This window comes from Neltuma alba, unplaced genomic scaffold (assembly GCF_004799145.2).
Source record: "Neltuma alba isolate B1F8T4 unplaced genomic scaffold, ASM479914v2 tig00010152_pilon, whole genome shotgun sequence".
Taxonomy (NCBI): domain Eukaryota; kingdom Viridiplantae; phylum Streptophyta; class Magnoliopsida; order Fabales; family Fabaceae; genus Neltuma; species Neltuma alba.
Genome location: NW_021635098.1, coordinates 145,969 through 164,886, shown reverse-complemented (window position 1 = coordinate 164,886; position 18,918 = coordinate 145,969). Strand labels below are relative to the sequence as shown.

The 18,918-nt window shown below is 34.9% G+C and overlaps 1 protein-coding gene across 4 annotated transcripts; it reads left to right on the top strand.

Annotated features, from left to right (window-relative positions):
* The first annotated feature begins 746 nt into the window (after positions 1 to 746).
* LOC114754574 (protein NRT1/ PTR FAMILY 5.10-like) lies at positions 747 to 18,593 on the top strand. 4 transcript variants are annotated; one of them, XM_028943355.1, is made up of 6 exons: positions 747 to 750; positions 12,904 to 12,907; positions 13,889 to 14,060; positions 14,150 to 14,367; positions 15,270 to 15,805; positions 17,495 to 18,593. In XM_028943355.1, the coding sequence occupies exons 3-6, from the start codon at positions 13,919 to 13,921 to the stop codon at positions 18,306 to 18,308; spliced, it is 1,710 nt and encodes a 569-aa protein (XP_028799188.1). In that variant the 5' UTR covers positions 747 to 750; positions 12,904 to 12,907; positions 13,889 to 13,918; the 3' UTR covers positions 18,309 to 18,593. The 4 variants fall into 4 exon arrangements, with proteins under 4 accessions (XP_028799188.1, XP_028799189.1, XP_028799191.1 ...); XM_028943356.1 differs by lacking the exons at positions 747 to 750; positions 12,904 to 12,907 and having other exon boundaries at positions 13,880 to 14,060; XM_028943358.1 differs by lacking the exons at positions 747 to 750; positions 12,904 to 12,907 and having other exon boundaries at positions 13,993 to 14,060; positions 14,130 to 14,367.
* Positions 18,594 to 18,918: the final 325 nt, after the last annotated feature.

Genomic DNA, 18,918 nt, shown 5'->3' with positions numbered 1-18,918 from the left:
CGCTAAAAGGTGAAGAAAATACATTTTTCATAGTGGTTATGTGAAAAACTGCCGTGGAAAGTCAACTTTCCAAGGCGGTTAGGTAAAAAAACCACTGTGGAAAGTTCACCATGGAAAGTGAACTTTCCACGACGGTTTTTAACGTAACTGCCGTTATAGGCTCTTTTTCCATGGCGGCTTAGTTAATAACCACCATGGAAAATATTTTTAACGGCGGTTATTAAAATAACCGCCATTAAAAACTCAATTTTTTTTATAATACTATGTGGCTTTCTTTTTACCTCCCTGCAGTTTACAGTTCCAAATCAATGTAGGCAGCACAGAATATATAGAACAAGACCATATGAACACCAACTAGCTAGTTAACATATACAACAAGCATTGAAATTTCTTTTAACATAGGCGCAAAAGCAAAATAGAGAGGCAAAGTAGAGTCTGCATCTTCAAAGAAAAGTAACAACTGAATTCTGTCTGTACAATAGAAATAAGGAACATGTATAGGAACTAAGGGAAAACAATCTAAAAAGGAATTTTTTGAGGAATGACCTAACTATTTCAAATATGCTCAACATTCTATGGTAACGTTGTTGACAAAGTATCCCTCATCAAGTTGATGTCATCCATGGGATATGGCGCAGCATTTTGAAATACTTGTAAATAAATCAAAAATGTGAAATGAATTGAAGAATGACATGCAATGTAACTTATTTTTACCTCGTCTAATTTCTCAGTCACCCCTATCTCAATGATGTCATTCATGTAACGGATGACATAATATCCACATTTAACATGCTCTTGTTGACAACGGTACTAACAAAATGAAATATAAAATTGAATATTAGACTTTGATTATAAACATTAACTTTAATTATTGAAAATTATTTAGAAGTATATATTTAGCTCAAAACAACATACTCTTGGAAGAATCCATATTGGTGGTTGTCTATTTTGCTTAATCGCCACAACATTGAAACTATAAAAAACCCTATCAACAGTATTAAAAAAAAAGATATTATAACATGTTTTTATGAACGTCACACGTAATAAATATATAAACACAAACTAACATGTCGATGGACTTCCATAGAGGGAATTGAACCAACAGACTTTGTAATTGCAAAATACGAACCATGTTAATTATAATTCCATGCATACAACTTGTGTATCTCAAATACAATAATATACTTATCCTTCCACGTAAGGTGCAAAATATATTGGCTTTCTGGTCTGAGTCATTATGGTCATTATGTAGATCGACCTCGCTTCCATAATATTAAGCTCTTTCTACACCCTTTGAGGACATATAAAACCATATGTTCCCTCAAGTCCTTTGTTCTGACAGATTTGAGTAAAGTGCATGTTGTTCAAATAAGAAACATTAGGACATGCATAAAGTATAACATGAAATAAGAAAATGATATTGTAACTTACAAAATAACCAGTTGCATGAAGACTATATCCAGCTCCTCAAAGTTGAGGAACTGAACGAGGTCGTTCTTGTCAATGGTGAAGTCGTATGTTATATTTGAACCCATAGTCCCCAGTGGTATCTTGAAAGTAACGGGCTTATTCATGTTTGCCACTACCGAATAAAGAATCTCCAAATTGGAATACATAAGTGCAACATCTCCAGGAAGAGGCAGGAGTACAGGATTTGATGATGCGTTCTTTGTGGCCTTCTTCGCTGTTGCCTTCTTCGCCACTGGCTTTGCCATAAGTTTCTTTGGCCAGAAAGTAAAATATCCTTTGGCCTGAGCGAGTTGTCGAACCTCATCGGTAGGATTGGGCACTGGTATACCACCATGACGACAAAGAATCCTATGCACCGTCACCCTCGCTTGATCGCTCGGAACTTTCTTGCCGTGGATCGTTGTGCCCAAGAATGCTCGACCATTAGCAATATGAACAGCTGAAATTTCATAATCCACATAGAGAGCAAACGACATTCTATTGTCTTCAACAGGGTCAGGGCTAGGGTCAGGTTTAGAAACTGTTAGTTGCTGCATCTAATTATTACTACCCTTCCCACTTTTCATCATAGGTGAACCCTGAAACATCATATGAAATTAGTTAAGGCACATTAAATGAGTTTAAATGGATCAAATGAACCTTTAGAAGATTTGAAAAATTGTGTGATTATTACTTGGGAAGGTTCAAACACTCGGGGCATCTGGAATCCGATCGTGCCTAGCATCATCATTGCCTGTTGAAACTTGGCATGGAATTCCTCATGTGTCTTTTGCAACTCCACCATATGTTGTTCACTGAGTTCAGCTCGAACTCTTTCTGTTTCTTCCTGTAATCGATAGTCGAGCTTCTCTTTAAATATCATGTTAGCAGAGGATGATGCAGTGCTTCTTCATGAGCCAGAGCTAAAAAATTGTTTAATACCAATCCCTTTAGGGGTCTCTCTGACACTGCTGGGATGGTCAGTCTTTCCAATGGCAATGGCCAAGATATCCACTCGTCCTTGAGGGACAAATGTACCTTGGGATAATTACTCCTCCAGTGTATCCTGTAACATTAAAGCAACAAATTCAATTTGAGATAATTAAAAAAACAATTAATGAAGCATAATTCTTAAATATTACTTACAATCCTCTCAGCAATAGCAGCAAACTCTGGAGTAATATATTGGCCTTTTTTAATCCTCTCCGCCTTCCATTTTTCTTGGCAAGAAGGACTCTCAATGGGTGGAATGTAGCCAGTAGGATCTGAAGCAGTAGCCATCTGTGCATTCTTCATTCGCTCCTCCATCATACTTCTTTCCAACCTACCATACCTTGCACAAGACATGGTATGTGGGTACACATTCTGCTCAGATATTTGTTTGTTCTTCTGACTCAATGCCTATGACAATGAAACAACTTTGACAAAGTTAGTTTAGTTAAATAAAATATGAATTGATTAAAAACTAAGTTTGAAGAAACTAAACCTGAAATGTAAGGTCTTTAAATAAATTTAGGTGTCAGCTTTCAGGTTTTTATTAACCTTCCCACACTTGTAGTTGGAGATACTTTCAGAAAAACATGATCCCTAATATCAAACTCTAGAGCCTTTCGTTATGTGTCAGTATAGCATTTCTATCTACTCTATGCTGTAAGTAGCCTTTGCTGAATCAACTTGATCTGTTGTGAGGTTTGTTCTACCAAGTCGGGGCCAAACACTTTTCTTTCCCTTAATTCTGTCTAGCACAATAGGGATTTGCACTTTCGAACATACAATGCTTCATACAGAGCTATTTGTATACTAGAATGATAACTATTATTATAAGTGAATTCAGCTAATGGTAAGTATTCATTTCAGTTTCCCTTGAAATCTAAGGCACGGGCTCTTAACATATCCTCAAAGTGTCTATATGGTACGTTCTGTGTGTCCATCTGTCTGTGAATAATAGATTGTGCTGAAACTCAATTTGGTACCCATGGCATGCTGTAATGCTCTCCAAAATCTAGAAAGAAATTTAGGATCTGTATCAAAAATAATTGTTTTGGGCACTCCATCTAACCTCACAACTTGCTTGATGTATATTTTTGTCAGCTTCTCTAGTGGGTACTTTGCCTTTATTACTAAGAAATGAGCTGACTTTGTTAGGCGATCTACAATCACCCAAATCGCATTAATGCCTGACGATGTTCAAGGTAATCCCATTATAAAGTCCATGGAAATGCTATCCCATTTCCACTCTGGAATACTCAAAAACTGAAGGGGTCCTAACGGGTTTTGATGTTCTGTCTTTACTTTATTTTAACAAGTGAGACACCTTGACACATAATCTGTTATATCCCTCTTCATACCAGGCCACCAAAATGATTCCCTGAGATCTTGATACATCTTTGTCATGCCTAGATGAATAGTGTATTTACTTTTATGTGCCTCCTGTGGAATCTATCCCTTAACATCAGCCTTAGAAGGAACATGAACTCTTCCTTTATACTTTACAATTCCTTCAGGAGTTATCTTAAAATTCCCTGTCTCATTTCTTAGCACTTGAGCTTTGAGAGTGTCTGTAAGCTAATCTCTTTGTTAAGCCTCTTTTATTCTGCTTTTGCAATTTCAATTTGACTCAACATTAATTGTATTTGGCAAATAAGGTTCCAATCTCAGATGCCTTCTGTAAGTTCCTGCTCTTTTATCATTAATGATGCCACTTGCACTACCTTCCGACTCAATACAGCTGCTATGACATAGCTTTCTCGGATGATATTTTATCTAATAATCATAATCCTTGAGCAGTTGCATCCATCTTCTCTGTCTCATATTAAGCTCCTTCTGGTCCTGTAAGTACTTGAGACTTTTATGATCATAATACAATTTAATGGTTGCTCTGTATAAATAACGTCTCCAGATCTTCAAAGCATATACAATTGTTGCTAACTCAAGATCATGCGTGGGGTAGTTCTCCTTATGGGTTTTCAACTATCATGAGGCATAAGCAACTGCTCGATCTTGCTACATTGCACCCAATTCTTGTTTTCTTGAATTTGTATACATTATGATTAGGAATTATCAGCATAGGAGTAGAGGTTAGCTTCCGTTTCAACTCTTCAAAACTGGCCTCATATTTATCATCCCATATGAAAGCTTGATTCTTTCTTGTAAGTTTGGTCAACAGAAGGGAAATCATGAAGAAGTCTCGTATAAATCTTCTGTAATAACCTACCGGTCCCAAAAAGCTTCTGATCTCAGTCATTGTCTTAGGCTATTCCCAATTCAACACAATCTCAACTTTGCTTAGGTCTATTGCTACTCCTCCTTGGGTAATTACATGACCCAAAAATTTAACCTCATTTTGCCAAAAATTCATACTTGCTCAATTTAACATACAACTGCTTTTCTATCAGAATGCTCAAAATGATCGACAAATGTTGTTCATGCTCTTCCGGTGATTTAAAGTACACTAGGATGTCACTAATAAATACTACTACAAACTGATCTAGATACGGTTAGAAGATTCTGTTCATATAATCCATAAATATTACAAGTGCATTTGTTAATCCAAGAGTTATCACTAAGAATTCAGTGTCCATAATGAGTCTGAAAGGCAATATTTAGAATATCTTCTGCCTTAATTCTCAACTGATGATAACCCGACCTCAAGTCTATTTTGGAAAATACGGTGGCTCCAACCAATTGGTCTAATAAATCGTCAATTCGAGGTAACTGATACTTATTTTTAATCGTCACTTTTTTTAGTTCCCAATAGTCTATACAAAGTCTTAGGCAACCATCCTTTTTTTTCATGAATAATACTGGTACACCCCACGAGGATATTCTAGGTCATATGAAACCTTTTTCTAATAGTCCCTCTAATTGCCTCTTTAGCTCTGCCATCTTGTTTGGAGTCATCCGATATGGAATTTTCAAAATTAAACTCGTTCCTGGTACCAAGTCAATAGCGAATTCTACTTCTCTTTCTAGTGGCAATCCACTAATTTTCATTGAAAAACTTCAGGGTAATCGCATACCACTAGTATATCTATAACCCCTTCCTCATTTTCTACTTTTACCAAGAAGAACACCATATAGCATTGGCAGCTTTGTCTCAAACACTTGTCCGCCTGAGTTGCAGTAATCAAATTTAACCCTACTTTTGTATGAGGTACTGGTTCTTACGTAGGAAGGATTGATGTTTTATTCTTACAATCGAGGAAGATGTTATGTAAAGACAGCCAGTTCAAGCTAAGGATAACATCAATATCATGAAAAGGCATGCATGTAAAGTCTAACATAGTGCAACAATGGGCATACTAGACCATGTAGTTCAAGCAAACATTAGAAGTCAAAACTTTAGTCCCAGTAGGAGTGGAAACACACAAATCATACATCAATTTGTCAATAATAAGGCCTAAGCGCCTAGTGCAATCATATGATATAAAAGAGTAAGTAGCACCCGAGTCAAACAATGCATTCACAAGAAACTCATTCACACTAATTGTATTTTGGATCATCTCGGGCGACTTACAAGCCTCTTCCTTGTTAAGAGCAAACACCCTGCCCTAAGCCTGAGGTTTTGTCGTACTGTCGACAACTTGTGGATACTCCATAGCAAAGTGTCCGGGCTTTCTGCATCTATAGCATATGTTCTGACCCATTGTGCATGGCCTATCTCTATGATTTCTGCCACAGATATCACATTTATGTTCTCAGTGAACATTCTCAAAACCTTCTCTTCTAGCTCCCCATCTAGGCCTTTTGGCATAGTTAGGCCTTCTCTTCTTCCTACTATCACCATAGGAAGTTCCTTCCTATTCAGACCTCACTCTTGACTCCTCGGCTTTAGGGATTGCCTTGGCCAGTTCATAATACTAGCTGCTCTCGGGGCTACTTTGAGAATATTTCAAGTTGTCTCGAGGCTACTTTCTCTCTCAACTTCTGTCTCAACCCTCAAATCATCTTCTCCGTGAACCATTGTTCATCGTTCATATGTTGAAGGTATGTAGAATACCTAGACAGCTTAATATACTGAGCCAAATATTCGTCAAAAGATTCATTGGCTATTTGCTTTACTGTAAGGAATTCTGCCTCCTTTTTGTCTCTCACAGAGCAAGGAAAATACTTCAAGAAAAATTATTCCTTAAACACCTCCTAAGTGACAAGAGTCAAATTCACTTGCAGGACTAATTCTGTGTTCCTCCACTATCTGTCAACTTTCCCTTCCAGTTTATAGATTACCATCTAAGCCTTTCTCTCAGATGAACATTCTAGAATGTTGAAGATTTTCTCTAGCCAGGTAATCCAATCCTCAACCACCTGCACATCCAAAGTTTCCTCAAAAGCTAAAGGGTGATATTTCCCAAACTTCACTATCTACTACTGCAAGGTATCAAGTTTTGTAGTAGGCTGTACCCTCCTAGCTACTCCTTCTTGAGGCTACTGAGGTTGTTGGACGGGTTAGGCTGCTCCGGTTAAGCCTTGCCTAGTTTGCTGTAACTGTGCTAACATTGCTGCTACTGCTATAGCTAGGGCAGCATTCCTCTCCTGTTCTTGTCTAGCTTGTTTAGTTTGTATCTCTTGCATGGTCTTTTGCTGTTCCTCTAATCTTTTCATAATTCTTTGTATTGGATCAATAGGGGGTCTTGCTGGTTCTTCCCTTGCCTAGATTCCACCTCTTATTCTAACCATTTTGTTAAGTCTTCTTAACTATAAGAGGAGAAGAATTATTACTATACACAAAAGATATTTTACATTAAACTTTTCTATTTACATACAAATATAGCATAGTCAGCCAAAACATTCACTTAAGTATTAGTACAGCCCGTCACAACCACATATTTTACAGTCATCCCAAGTTTAAGGCACAGAAAAAAAAAAAAGCAAATATAGAGATGGCAAAGATCTCTAGCTCATCAAGCAGCTGATAAAATATACAAAGCATTGAATGGCCATAGATTTTTTGGACCTCGTCCTGCCAAATCTGGGTCCTTGGTAGTGTGTCTATTAATGCCTGTCTTCAGAGTGTGACATCTGTATCTGGATCCTCTTCAATCAACTTGTTGTGTAGTAATCTCACATAAAAGAAGTAATCCAAATAGATAGAAGCATACTGGTTTTGGGACCCATCAATGTGCCTTCCAAGCTTTAGAAATTCCAAAAAGATATCATCATATCCTCTAAATTCCTTTTTAACCAATAAAGGTCTCTTTTTAATTAGTAGATCTTTGATTTTGATCTTACACTACTACAAAAAAGAGTTTTCATGATGCTAATTTATGGTGGTTATTAGAAAAAACATTGTAAAAAATATGATGGTGGCATTTCTATAATTATAGGCATACTTTTAAAAGCGGTTATTTAAAAAACTGCCGTTAAAAGTATTTTTAATGGCAGTTTTTTAAATAACTATCGTAAAAAATATTTTTAATGGTGGTTTTTTAAATAACCGCTGTAAAAAGTCTATCAAAATTTTAAAATCCATCACGCGATATTTTTCACTTTTCAGAGTCAGAGCTCATAGTCCCCCATACCATCAAAACTCGATTTTCTCCCTCCTCCTACATTTGTCGGCGTTTATCCATTCTTCTATCATTTCCGTCATGTTCTTCCATCACTGTCGCTGTTGCTATTGCCGTCACCATTGTCTCATCCTCTTCATTCTTATTTGTGAGTTTTTCACCTCCATTCTTTCTGTAGATTTCATAGTTTTTGTGGTTTGATATAATTATTTTCTTTGGTTAAAAATATGATGTTTAATATGAGTTTAAAAAGATCTGATTTTTAGCATATTTGAGTTTTTGATTTTATCAGATTTGAGTCTTTGATTTTATCTTTATTAAATCTTATTGGCTTCGATTTGGTGGAGGAAGTTGAAGCTAAGTGACGTTATTACGGCGAGAAAGAATCTATGTTTACTCCATCAGAATGCTTTTAATGGGTGAGAGACTTCCTTTAAAGCTTTGTTCTTCCATTCCATCTTGATCAGTAGAGTGAAACGTAGCCTAAAAAAACCAAAATTTTTCACAGCGGTCATTTATATAACCGTCGTGAAAAGTCACATACCACGACGGTTCTTAAACCGTTGTGAAATCCTCTACATTTTACATCGATGGCATAGACGTCGGTCTCAAAACCGCCATAAAAAGCTCATTTTAACTGCCATTAAATTTTTTTTTTTATAGTAGTGTTATTAGGTCCTACTACACTTACAGGTACAGCTCTGATCGTACTAGGACCTACTTCGTTTGGATTGGGTTGGGTCTCACTGCACTTTGTGCGTTATCTTGAAGCTCTGTGATCTTATTGGAATTTACCTCTAAGTGGATATCCTCAATTTTACTTAATAGCTGATACTATGCTGGCGGTGGAGTAAGGTCATTAGGGTCTTCTATCAATAGATGGTATACTCCAAGTACGATTCCCCAGGCATTCTCTAATTTACAGTACCTCCTTATTTGCTATCTTCATAACAAGCCATTCTTTCTTCCTGTATTTGCATTAATCTCACAATATACAACCAAACACAACCCAATTTCACAAATAATAACTAATAATCAACCATATTTCACATCAATCAATACAGTATAACCAATAATTGTCCAAAACCTTTGCTCTGATAATAAAAAGTGTCATACCTATCTTTTATAATACATGGTACCATAGTTAGGACCATTTGGAACCATTATTCAAGACTTAGAGTCACGAAAATTCCACAATTCAAAACTTAGTCTTGAGTTACTATTCACTATACATTGAAATTTTTGTAAATTTTCAAAATTCATAGAAAAATCAAAATGAGGTGGTTCCAAATTTTGTTTGAAGCTTGTAACATTTTCTTTAAATAAAAAATACTCATTAATATCATGCTCTTACGAAACAGAGTAGGGAAACACACAAAGTTGTACTGTTTATTTGGTCATTTTTCAATTTTTCAGGATTTTAGCCCAAATTTAAAAGAGTATAACTCTTAGCACAAAACTCTAAATTTAATTATCTACCACTTGATTTAAAGCTTAAAATAAGATCTATAAGATTGTAAAATCTTAGATCCAAACTCATCTGTTTGCTCATTATTTTATGTGTCACAAAATTCATCCAGTTTATAGCATTTTGATCCTCTTTGACCATGAATTCTTGAGTTTCTTTTCCTCATTTTCATGCCACACCACATCAATCATAACAGGCCATATACATGAACCAAAGCATCACATCTCATGCACATAGTCTTGAATTTACTATATTCGAAGTCCATTACAAAATTCATAACATAGTTCACCAACATACAAGATGGTAATACATATCTAAAAGGATTTTATAACTTCATTGTCCCAAGACTAACTCCTTGCACTTGTCCTTGTTTGATCTACTTCTTAGTTAGTGCACAATTTGACATAGAAAGGAATGAGATTTCATAGAAATCTCAGTAGTAATTAACTATAATTCTCATGCTAATCAAGCTTTACATAATGTGACATGTTACAATGCTTAACAATGCCCCCAACTCAAGCATGATACATTGTGCCATAAGAGAAAACTATTACATATTCATATTAACATATCATTATGTATTTGGCCAAAACATATCAAACATAATAGAAACATTCATTGCCATAGCACAATTCAACCACCATATGACAAAACAAAGCAAGCAACACATGCACATTAAGCAAGCAAGAAAAACAATCAAATTATAGGTTCAATACTACCTCTTATCCTTGATTCAATTTGGTCTTTTTGAGGGTTTAGTATCCTCCTTTGTTATTTTCCACAAAACCTATCAATTCAAGTATAATTGCAAGATACATTATCACCCATTCAAGCTTGATTACCAATTCTTAACCTTAAACCTAATTAAATCCCTTTTTCCCTTGATTTTTGACATTCTTATTCCTTCTTTGATTCTATAAACTCCTTGAGCCATTCCTACATAATTTTTCATGTAGAATCCAAATATCAATTCAGATTTAACAAAATCACACTCCTTCCCCTTCAACTAGTATTGGCTGAATAGGGTCCCTATTAAGTTCAAAATTTTCAATTTTGGTTCCAATGCTTCTAAATGCTTTTTATTGATGTTTTCCTACACAAAAACACCTTTTGAACTCATTGGAATCATCAAAACACATAAAAACAAACTCCTACCCTAAGAACTCAATGTGGCCGAATGGTATGCTTAAAGACCATAACTTGGTTTTCTTTAAAAAATCAATCCAAAAATCACTTAAATATGATAATTCCAACTCATTTTCAAGGTTTCTATCCTTCCCTGATCCATATTCAACTTGAATGAAATATGACAGCCCCCCAACCTTGGATTACAACTTTAATTCCTAACCATAACAAGCTTTAAGCTTAACGAAAATTAAGCTCAAACTTATCTTGATGAATTCTTGACCAAAGCTTAATGTTTCCTCCTCCAAATGCACGGTCTAGGGCTCACTTTCAAGCTCAAGTTTTCAGTTTGGTCACACCTCCCCAAGGCTTCCCAATTCGACCAAATTTTGGGTATTTTAGGGGGTATTTATAGAGAAAAAATCTGACCTCCTTCCCTTCACATGTGGCGTGAAACTCTACCACTAAGAGGCCACGTGGCCTTCATCAAGTGTCTCAAATTTTCAGATCTTGCCAAGTGTCTTTATTCTTGAATTTTCCACACATTTTTAGGGTTAAATTGGGTTTAAACCTCTTTAATTGTTGGCCCACTATTTGCACAAAATCTGTGGGCTTTTTTGGTCCAAAATGAATCCAAATCTGATTTAAAAAGAGAGAGAAAGTTGGACCCAATCACAAATATCAATTTCTAACCAAAATTCACTGTTTTAGTTACTATTTTTAAATATAGTTATGGGCCTCCGAAAATTCATTTATCTCCACTAAAAACTCCTTTTTAATATAGGAAAACCCCCTGGAAAATTTTGAAATTTATCTCAAACCCTAACTATTTATTTTGAATTTTTTCTGAAATAGAGCTTTACCGATAAGATTTTAGTAATAAATGCTCTAAAATTAATTCCTACATCTCCAAGGCTTGAAATTATTTTTATAAATTCAAATAAATCCTTAAATAATTTATCATATTTTTTCAAGAATTATTGAGGCCTCTACATATTTAAAATAATTTTTTGCCTCATTTTCACTATTTTTTTTAAAACCTCTATTTTTAAGAAATTCCATAATAAAGTATTTTCATGCTAATTTCACCTCCAGAGTCTCAAATAGGGTTCTAAAACTCTAACTCACCACTTTTCCATTTTTCTAAAAACTTTTTAAAATTTTCTATTTTGTTCTTTCTGGACTAATAATTCTGAAATATCAGTTAGGACCCTATCTAGGTTTTATATCAAAAATTATTTTGTCCTTCTCTCTCCTTTCTATATTGGTCCTTGACCTAATTTTTAGCCTCTAATATTAGAGTTAAATTTTTAGGATGTGACAGTGGGTCTCCAATGAGGATTGTTTGCTTTTTCTTTTTTTTTCTTTTTTTAAGAAATGGGTGTATTTTAGTAATTTGGATTAAATTGCAAAATTTCAATTTGAGTTTTGCATCTTAGTTAGGATTATGTAAATTCAAGTGTTTGAATTGGCATTTCAAAATTTTTAAGATACTTAATTATCATTTTCACAGTATTCTAAATCCCCAAAATTGGATATTTCGTAAGTAGTGAAGTGAATAGTGAGATCACTAAATAAGATGCTTGCTAGTTGTCATGAGATCTAGAGAAGATATTTATGATTAATAACTTATGATTGATATAAGGGAGAATTATAATAAAATCCTAAAGAAGAAAAATAATTACTAAAAAGTCTTCATAACATTCTAAGCAACTTGTGATGACAAGTTTCAGAGTAGAAGAGATTTGTTTTGTAATTATTTTCTATTCTTGAGACCTCATTGTAATTCTCCCATAATGTAACGATCTCATTATATAACCTCAAATAATTAAAGAAAAAAATTGTAATAAACTCTCATCTAAAAGAATTAAATACAAAAAGATTTTTTGAAATCATCAAATTATTTTGAAGTCTTAAGAGACCTCATTGCAAGAGCGTTGTAACTGACATGACGACAGCAATTAGAGAAGGCAATGAAGCATTAGCTCGAGGTCATGATTTAATTCATGATGTTTTGAATCGGGGAAATGATTTATTACATGAGTCAAATGTTAAAAAAAAAATAGAGTTTTATCCATAAGATTGTCTTAAGGGACCTCATTGCAAGAGTGTTGTAACTAACATGACGACAGCAATTAGAGAACGCAATGAAGCATTAGCTTAAGGTCATGATTTAATTCATGATGTTTTGAACCGGGGAAATGATTTATTACATGAGTCAAATGTTAAAAAAAAAAAAAAAGAGGGTTTTATCCATAAGATTCCTCCCATATCAGGTGAAGAGATTTGGCATTTGATAAGTGAATGTGGACTTGATGCTAACAAAAAGCTCCGGATTTATAACTATTTTATGAGTGATGTTGACAAGTTGAGATCAATTGTTCAATGCCCACCTCCAGCACGTAAAGCAGTAATCATGGATATAGTGTTTGGATCTTCTTCATATTCTCATTAGGAGTAATCTTATATCATGTTATCGGTATTTGAATTCTTTTTTAATGTGGATGATATATTTGCTCGTGAATCTTTTTTCACATGGATCTTTTTATTTTGGAAATGTGGATGTTTATTTTGATTGCAATATACTCCCTTCGTCCCTTATTATAAGATTTAATTTTTTGAATATATTTGTCTCTTTTTATAAGATCTCTTTTGAGTTTGTCTAAACATTTAATACATTATTACCTATTTTACCCATAGTTTAATGCATTTAATACATTCTCTTTCTTCATTTATCTCACTATTATTCTCTCACATCTACACATTTATATATAGGGGTATATTTGGGAAAAATTGCACTTACTACATATTAATTGCTTTTAACTAATTTTAACTGCTTTCTTAAACAGGTTAATTTTGTTAAAATATCTTATAATAAAAAATGGAGTAGTATATTGGTAGACAAGTTCAATCTATTTTTTTAATTTGTTTTTTAAGCAGGTTGGTTTAATTAAAAATATTATAATTCTTGCTATTTTTTTAATTATTATTCAAATAATAAGTAATCATGAATAATTTGTATTATGACAAGTCAAAATTGATATTATATCTTGACAAAATAAAAAAATAAAAAATTTCATTTTAATTTTATAAAGTTAAAATAATCAAATTTTGATTAGCTCTCCTCTCCTCCCCTTTCAAACTAAACAAGTTATCATTAAAATTTTTCTCATCTTCTTCCTTCTATTAAAATTCTTTCCCTCCTGTTCTTCCTTTTATAACTACCCTTCTCTTTCCTCTCCTAGCTGCTCTCCTCTTTTCTCTCCTCCCCTCTCCCTTCCCGCTCTCTCTTTCCTTTTGTTAAAATCCCTCCCCTCCCTTCGGCCAAACACAGCGCTAGAAGCGGTTCACGGTGGTCCACACCATTTCCATGGCTATCTCCGACCAGTCCGACGATTCTCAAACTGAAACTCCGCTGCTGCTGGATACCGTCGACGGTGCTGTCGATTTCAAGGGCCGTCCAGTACTCCGAGCTTACTCCGGTGGTTGGCGAGCTGCGGCATTCATTATTGGTAAAATCGCCAGCCTGCTTACCACTTCTAGTAATGAATCCACTCTGAGACTTGTTAACTCTCGTTTAGTTTTGTGCTTTTTCTCATAGTTGTGGAAGTGGCGGAGAGGTTTGCTTACTGTGGAATCTATTCGAACCTCATAAATTATCTGACGGGGCCCCTGGGGCAATCCACGGTGACGGCGGCGGAGAACGTGAATATCTGGTCTGGAACGGCGTCGTTGTTTCCTCTGCTTGGAGCTTTTGTTGCCGATTCTTTTCTTGGTCGTTACCGAACCATCATGCTGGCAACCTTCATCTACATTCTGGTTAGTTTTTCGTCTCTCTGCAGCTATACTTCTTGATCCATGAGATGGTTGGAACGATGTTGTTTTAGAATCAGGCAAAAAACTTTGCTCGATAGAATTTCATTAGATGCTTCCACAACTTCAGAACATTTACCTATTTTATGCTTCCAGCAGAATAGGAAAAGGTTTTGCTATTCTGTTACGTTCACTTACGTTTCGTAACTGATTTATTGACAACGAACAACCAATTACTAATAACTAAATAACCACTTCTGACCACCTATCACATTTCTTATGACTGTTACCAACATAAAATCCTTCAAACAACACTTCTTATAAGTGACATTGTTGATGTTTCTTTTGATGGGTTGCATTTAATTCGCAGTTAATGTTTCTAGCTTTGTATGCTCATTAGTCAACCTCGCATAAGTGGGAACTCCCTTTGTCTCTCATAGAGTAATGACTAGGTTTTTTCCCCGATTAAATCAGTCATTAAATAAGTTATTTAATTGATTATATAACAATTGACATCCTGTGTAGTGTAAATTTAGTAAAATCGATGTATTGAGCATGATTAAAACTTGTAGAGATAGTCACCGAATTGATTGATTGTCAGTGCTTTCATTCTTCTGCTAATTCATGGTGCTCTCTTTTTTTTTTTTTTTTTTTTTAAGTTCTTCTAACCATGATTTGGCTCCTGGTTCGGTTGAATTTTTCAGGGTTTTTATCAATGGAAATCTATTTATTCATTCTGGCAAAAAATATATATATATATTTTATTCATTGGAACTGGTTTCTGGCAAGTCCATGTAAAATAATCAGTCTGAAGTTTACGAGAAATGATCTTGAAAGTCTGTTTACTTGTGTTTGAACATGTGTCATATTTAATTGCTCATCTGAATTTTGATTGGATTGAATTGCAGGCACTGGGCTTGTTGACTTTATCAGCTATGCTTCCTTTCAGCAATGTTGATTGCCAATTTGCTAATAGCAGCCCTTGTTCCGAGCTCCAAGTAATTTTATTTTTCTTCTCTCTATATCTTGTTGCTCTTGCACAAGGTGGACACAAGCCGTGTGTACAGGCTTTTGGAGCTGATCAGTTTGATAGGGAACATCCAGAAGAACGGAAGGCCAGAAGCTCATTTTTCAACTGGTGGTATTTTACTTTCAGTGCAGGTCTCTTAGTAACTATTGCAATATTGAACTATATCCAGGATAATATTGGGTGGGTTTTTGGGTTTGGAATCCCTTGCATTGCGATGGTTATTGCATTGGTTGTATTCTCTTGCGGAACTTCGAATTATCGGTTTATCATCCAAGGAGATGCTAAGAGCCCATTTTTGAGAATTGGTATGGTGTTCGTTGTTGCCCTACGCAATTGGCAAACTACACCCTCTGCGATAGCTAGTGAAGAGGAAGCTCGTGGTATTATACCTCACCAAGGTTCTGAACAGTTTAGGTAAGATTAATAAACTTAGCATATATGCCTTCGAAGATGTTGAAAACTGTGGTAGCAATTGCAATCAAAACATTTTGAAACTTCGTAAATCATTACTTTGCCTCACTAATTCTTCATATTGATCAGTGGAACCATAGAAAATGAAGACTAGTATCAGGGGTTAACTGTTTTGTGACTTTCACTGGTGACAGTTGCAAATTTAAGTTACATTTTATTATTTAATTGCAATTAAGAATAAGCTGTTTTATTAATTTTTGGTAATGTTTCTGTGGGTTTAAGATCAACTATAATATTTTGTTTTAATTGTGATGCAGGGGGCTTTTTTTTTTTTTTTTGGCCCAAAAGCCTTTATCCTAAGATTATTTAGAATGTTTTGTTTGGATAGGCTTTATCACTTAGTTATTTAAGAGCTTTGATATTTCTCTTTTACCATCTATAGATGTAATATATTTTAAGATTTTAGTCCAAAAAATACATCCACTCTTTTTGAAAACGCAAAAAACTTTGTAGAAGTGGCTGCATCAGTCAATAAACCTCTTTCCTCTCCAACTTTTCATTAAACTGGTGTGTAAACCTGTAGAAATGAACTCGCTACACAGACTAGCAATACTGAATTGTTGCACAGACCATTGAAAATGAAATGGCAGTATAGACCAGTGAAAGCGTCCCCCCAAGTTGTCCCTAATGACAGGGAACGGTTTGCAAGATTAAGAAAAGATTAAAAACCTTCAGATGTTGGTAATTTGAACAAGAACTACTTATCCAAAGCAGTTGGTGTAGAATTATATGTTAATGGGTAGTGTAAAACAAAAGCTGTACTTTTTATGGTGAGTTAAAAACCACACATCTGTGGCTGGCATGGGTGGCGGTTGTTGTGAGAAACCACAATTTCTTGGTTAAAGGAAAGACCGGACCCCAGATGACAAGCAACCAATTCCAATTTAAAAAGCACAGAAATTTAAAAAAAAATAAAAATAAAAAATAAAAACTGATGTTGGTGATCAGAGTAAAAAAATCCTATCCTTTGGTGGTTAGTTGTTAATGAGAAAGCCGCGTGTAGACAACGTGGAGCTAGTTTATGAAAGTTTGAGGTGCTTGAAGATGTCCTTTGGTATAGGGCGATGCTTCCAAGAAAATGAATCATAGGAAAGGACGTCTTCACCAATGCATAAGGATTGTACACATGTTCTTCTCCCAGTTGTTCATGTGCTGCTATGCTATGCTTATACAAAGCAAGTTCAATTGTTTAACGTGCTAATGCAAATAGCAGATGTACTCTTGCTCCTAAATATAAATGATATTAGGCATCAAGGTTATTGACAAGTAAATAATTTATTGAAAATCAATGTGTCAATGCAAATAGTCATGCAATTTTGTTCTAGATTTTGGCTATCATGTTCTTTTGTTAGTTTTATGGACTTTTTATTTTTCATAATCATTTTCTGTAGTGAGCAAGATCCTTTTCTTTATCATGCAAAATTCCTATCACCGTTGTGACATGCATTTGTACTTTTTATTGCTCATAATCATTTTCTCTATTGAGCCAGTTCCTTTTCTTTATCGAGCCATATTTCTATGACCCTTACGGTAAATGAGGGATGGTTTATTCCATAACAAAGCTTTCTTGAAATGATTTTATCTACACTGATATATAGGACATTTTATGATTTTCTCAAATATGGATGACAGGTTCCTTAACAAAGCACTAGTTGCCCCTGATGGTTTTAGAAAAGATGGGAAGGTTTGTGATGTTTATGAGGTTGAAGAAGCAAAGGCAGTCCTTAGACTTTTTCCAATATGGGCCACTTGTTTGATTTATGCTGTTGTGTTTGCTCAGTTTCCTACTTTCTTTACCAAGCAAGGTGTTACATTGGACAGGAAAATTTGGCCTGGTTTTCTCGTACCAGCTGCTTCTCTTCAATGCTTCATTAGTCTTTCCGTTGTAATTTTCATTCCTATCTATGATCGCATTGTTGTTCCTATAGCACGAGCTATCGCTAGAGAATCCTCTGGCATTTCCATGCTACAAAGAATTGGAACTGGAATGTTTTTTTCTATTATTTCTATGGTTGTTGCAGCCTTTGTTGAGATGAAAAGACTCAAAAGGGCTCGAGACTATGGGCTAATTGATATGCCTGATGTGACAATTCCAATGAGCATCTGGTGGTTAATTCCTCAGTATGTCTTGTTTGGAATTTCTGATGGTTTCACAATGGTTGGTTTGCAAGAGTTCTTTTATGATCAGATCCCAGATGAATTAAGAAGTGTGGGCCTTGCCCTTTACTTGAGCATTTTTGGTGTCGGGAGCTTTCTAAGCAGCTTTGTTGTCTCCTGCATCGAAAAAGTGACAGGTGGAGGTGGTCAGTATAGTTGGTTTGCTAATAATCTTAATCGTGCTCATCTTGATTACTTCTATGCTCTGCTTGCTGCTCTTAGTATGGTGGAGCTGGCTGCCTTCTTGTTCTTTTCAAAGTCTTATATTTACAAGCGAGTAAACCTCTAGAAGAAGAAACCTGCTATCTGCACGGTGGCAAGCATCTAGGAAGCAACAAAAAGACTCCCGTTCGTTAAAGCGCATCCCAAAATTGAGAAATTCATTATTTGCGCCATATTATAGAGAACTAGATCGACGCTTGTTCCATAACACGACCATCTTTCTGCAATATTCAACTTGTATATGTAGTAATATATGTTCAGTTGTACACTGTGATAGGGAATTAGTTTGATTGTATTCACTGATAATCTTTTATTTCCCATGTGAATCTTCAAGTTCGATCATTCACTTGTGCTGTCTGTGAGAACCCAATTTTGTCCAGCCCCACAAAAAAATATTAAATGTAAATGAAATTAAAAAAAAAAAAGAGAAATAAAATAATAATAAAATATTAATATCCTTCTTGATTCTTTCTTAGAGGCTAAGTTTCAGAAATTTACCATGGGGCAAATCAAAAAAGAAAAATTAAATAAAAATATCTCTATTATAATAAATAGCAGTAAAATAAAAAATAAGAATTAAAAACTAATTGACTTATAATTTAGGAAATGTGAGGTGAACACATTAAGAAGGAAAATAAGACAAATCAAAAAATAAAAATAAAGATTTCTCATTTAAG

Coding starts and splice junctions, on each gene's coding strand:
- LOC114754574 (XM_028943355.1), top strand. CDS start 13,919: ATGGCTATCTCCGACCAGTCCGACGATTCTCAAACTGAAACTCCGCTG. Junction 14,061..14,149: donor AGCTGCGGCATTCATTATTG/GTAAAATCGCCA, acceptor TTTTTCTCATAG/TTGTGGAAGTGGCGGAGAGG. Junction 14,368..15,269: donor CAACCTTCATCTACATTCTG/GTTAGTTTTTCG, acceptor ATTGAATTGCAG/GCACTGGGCTTGTTGACTTT.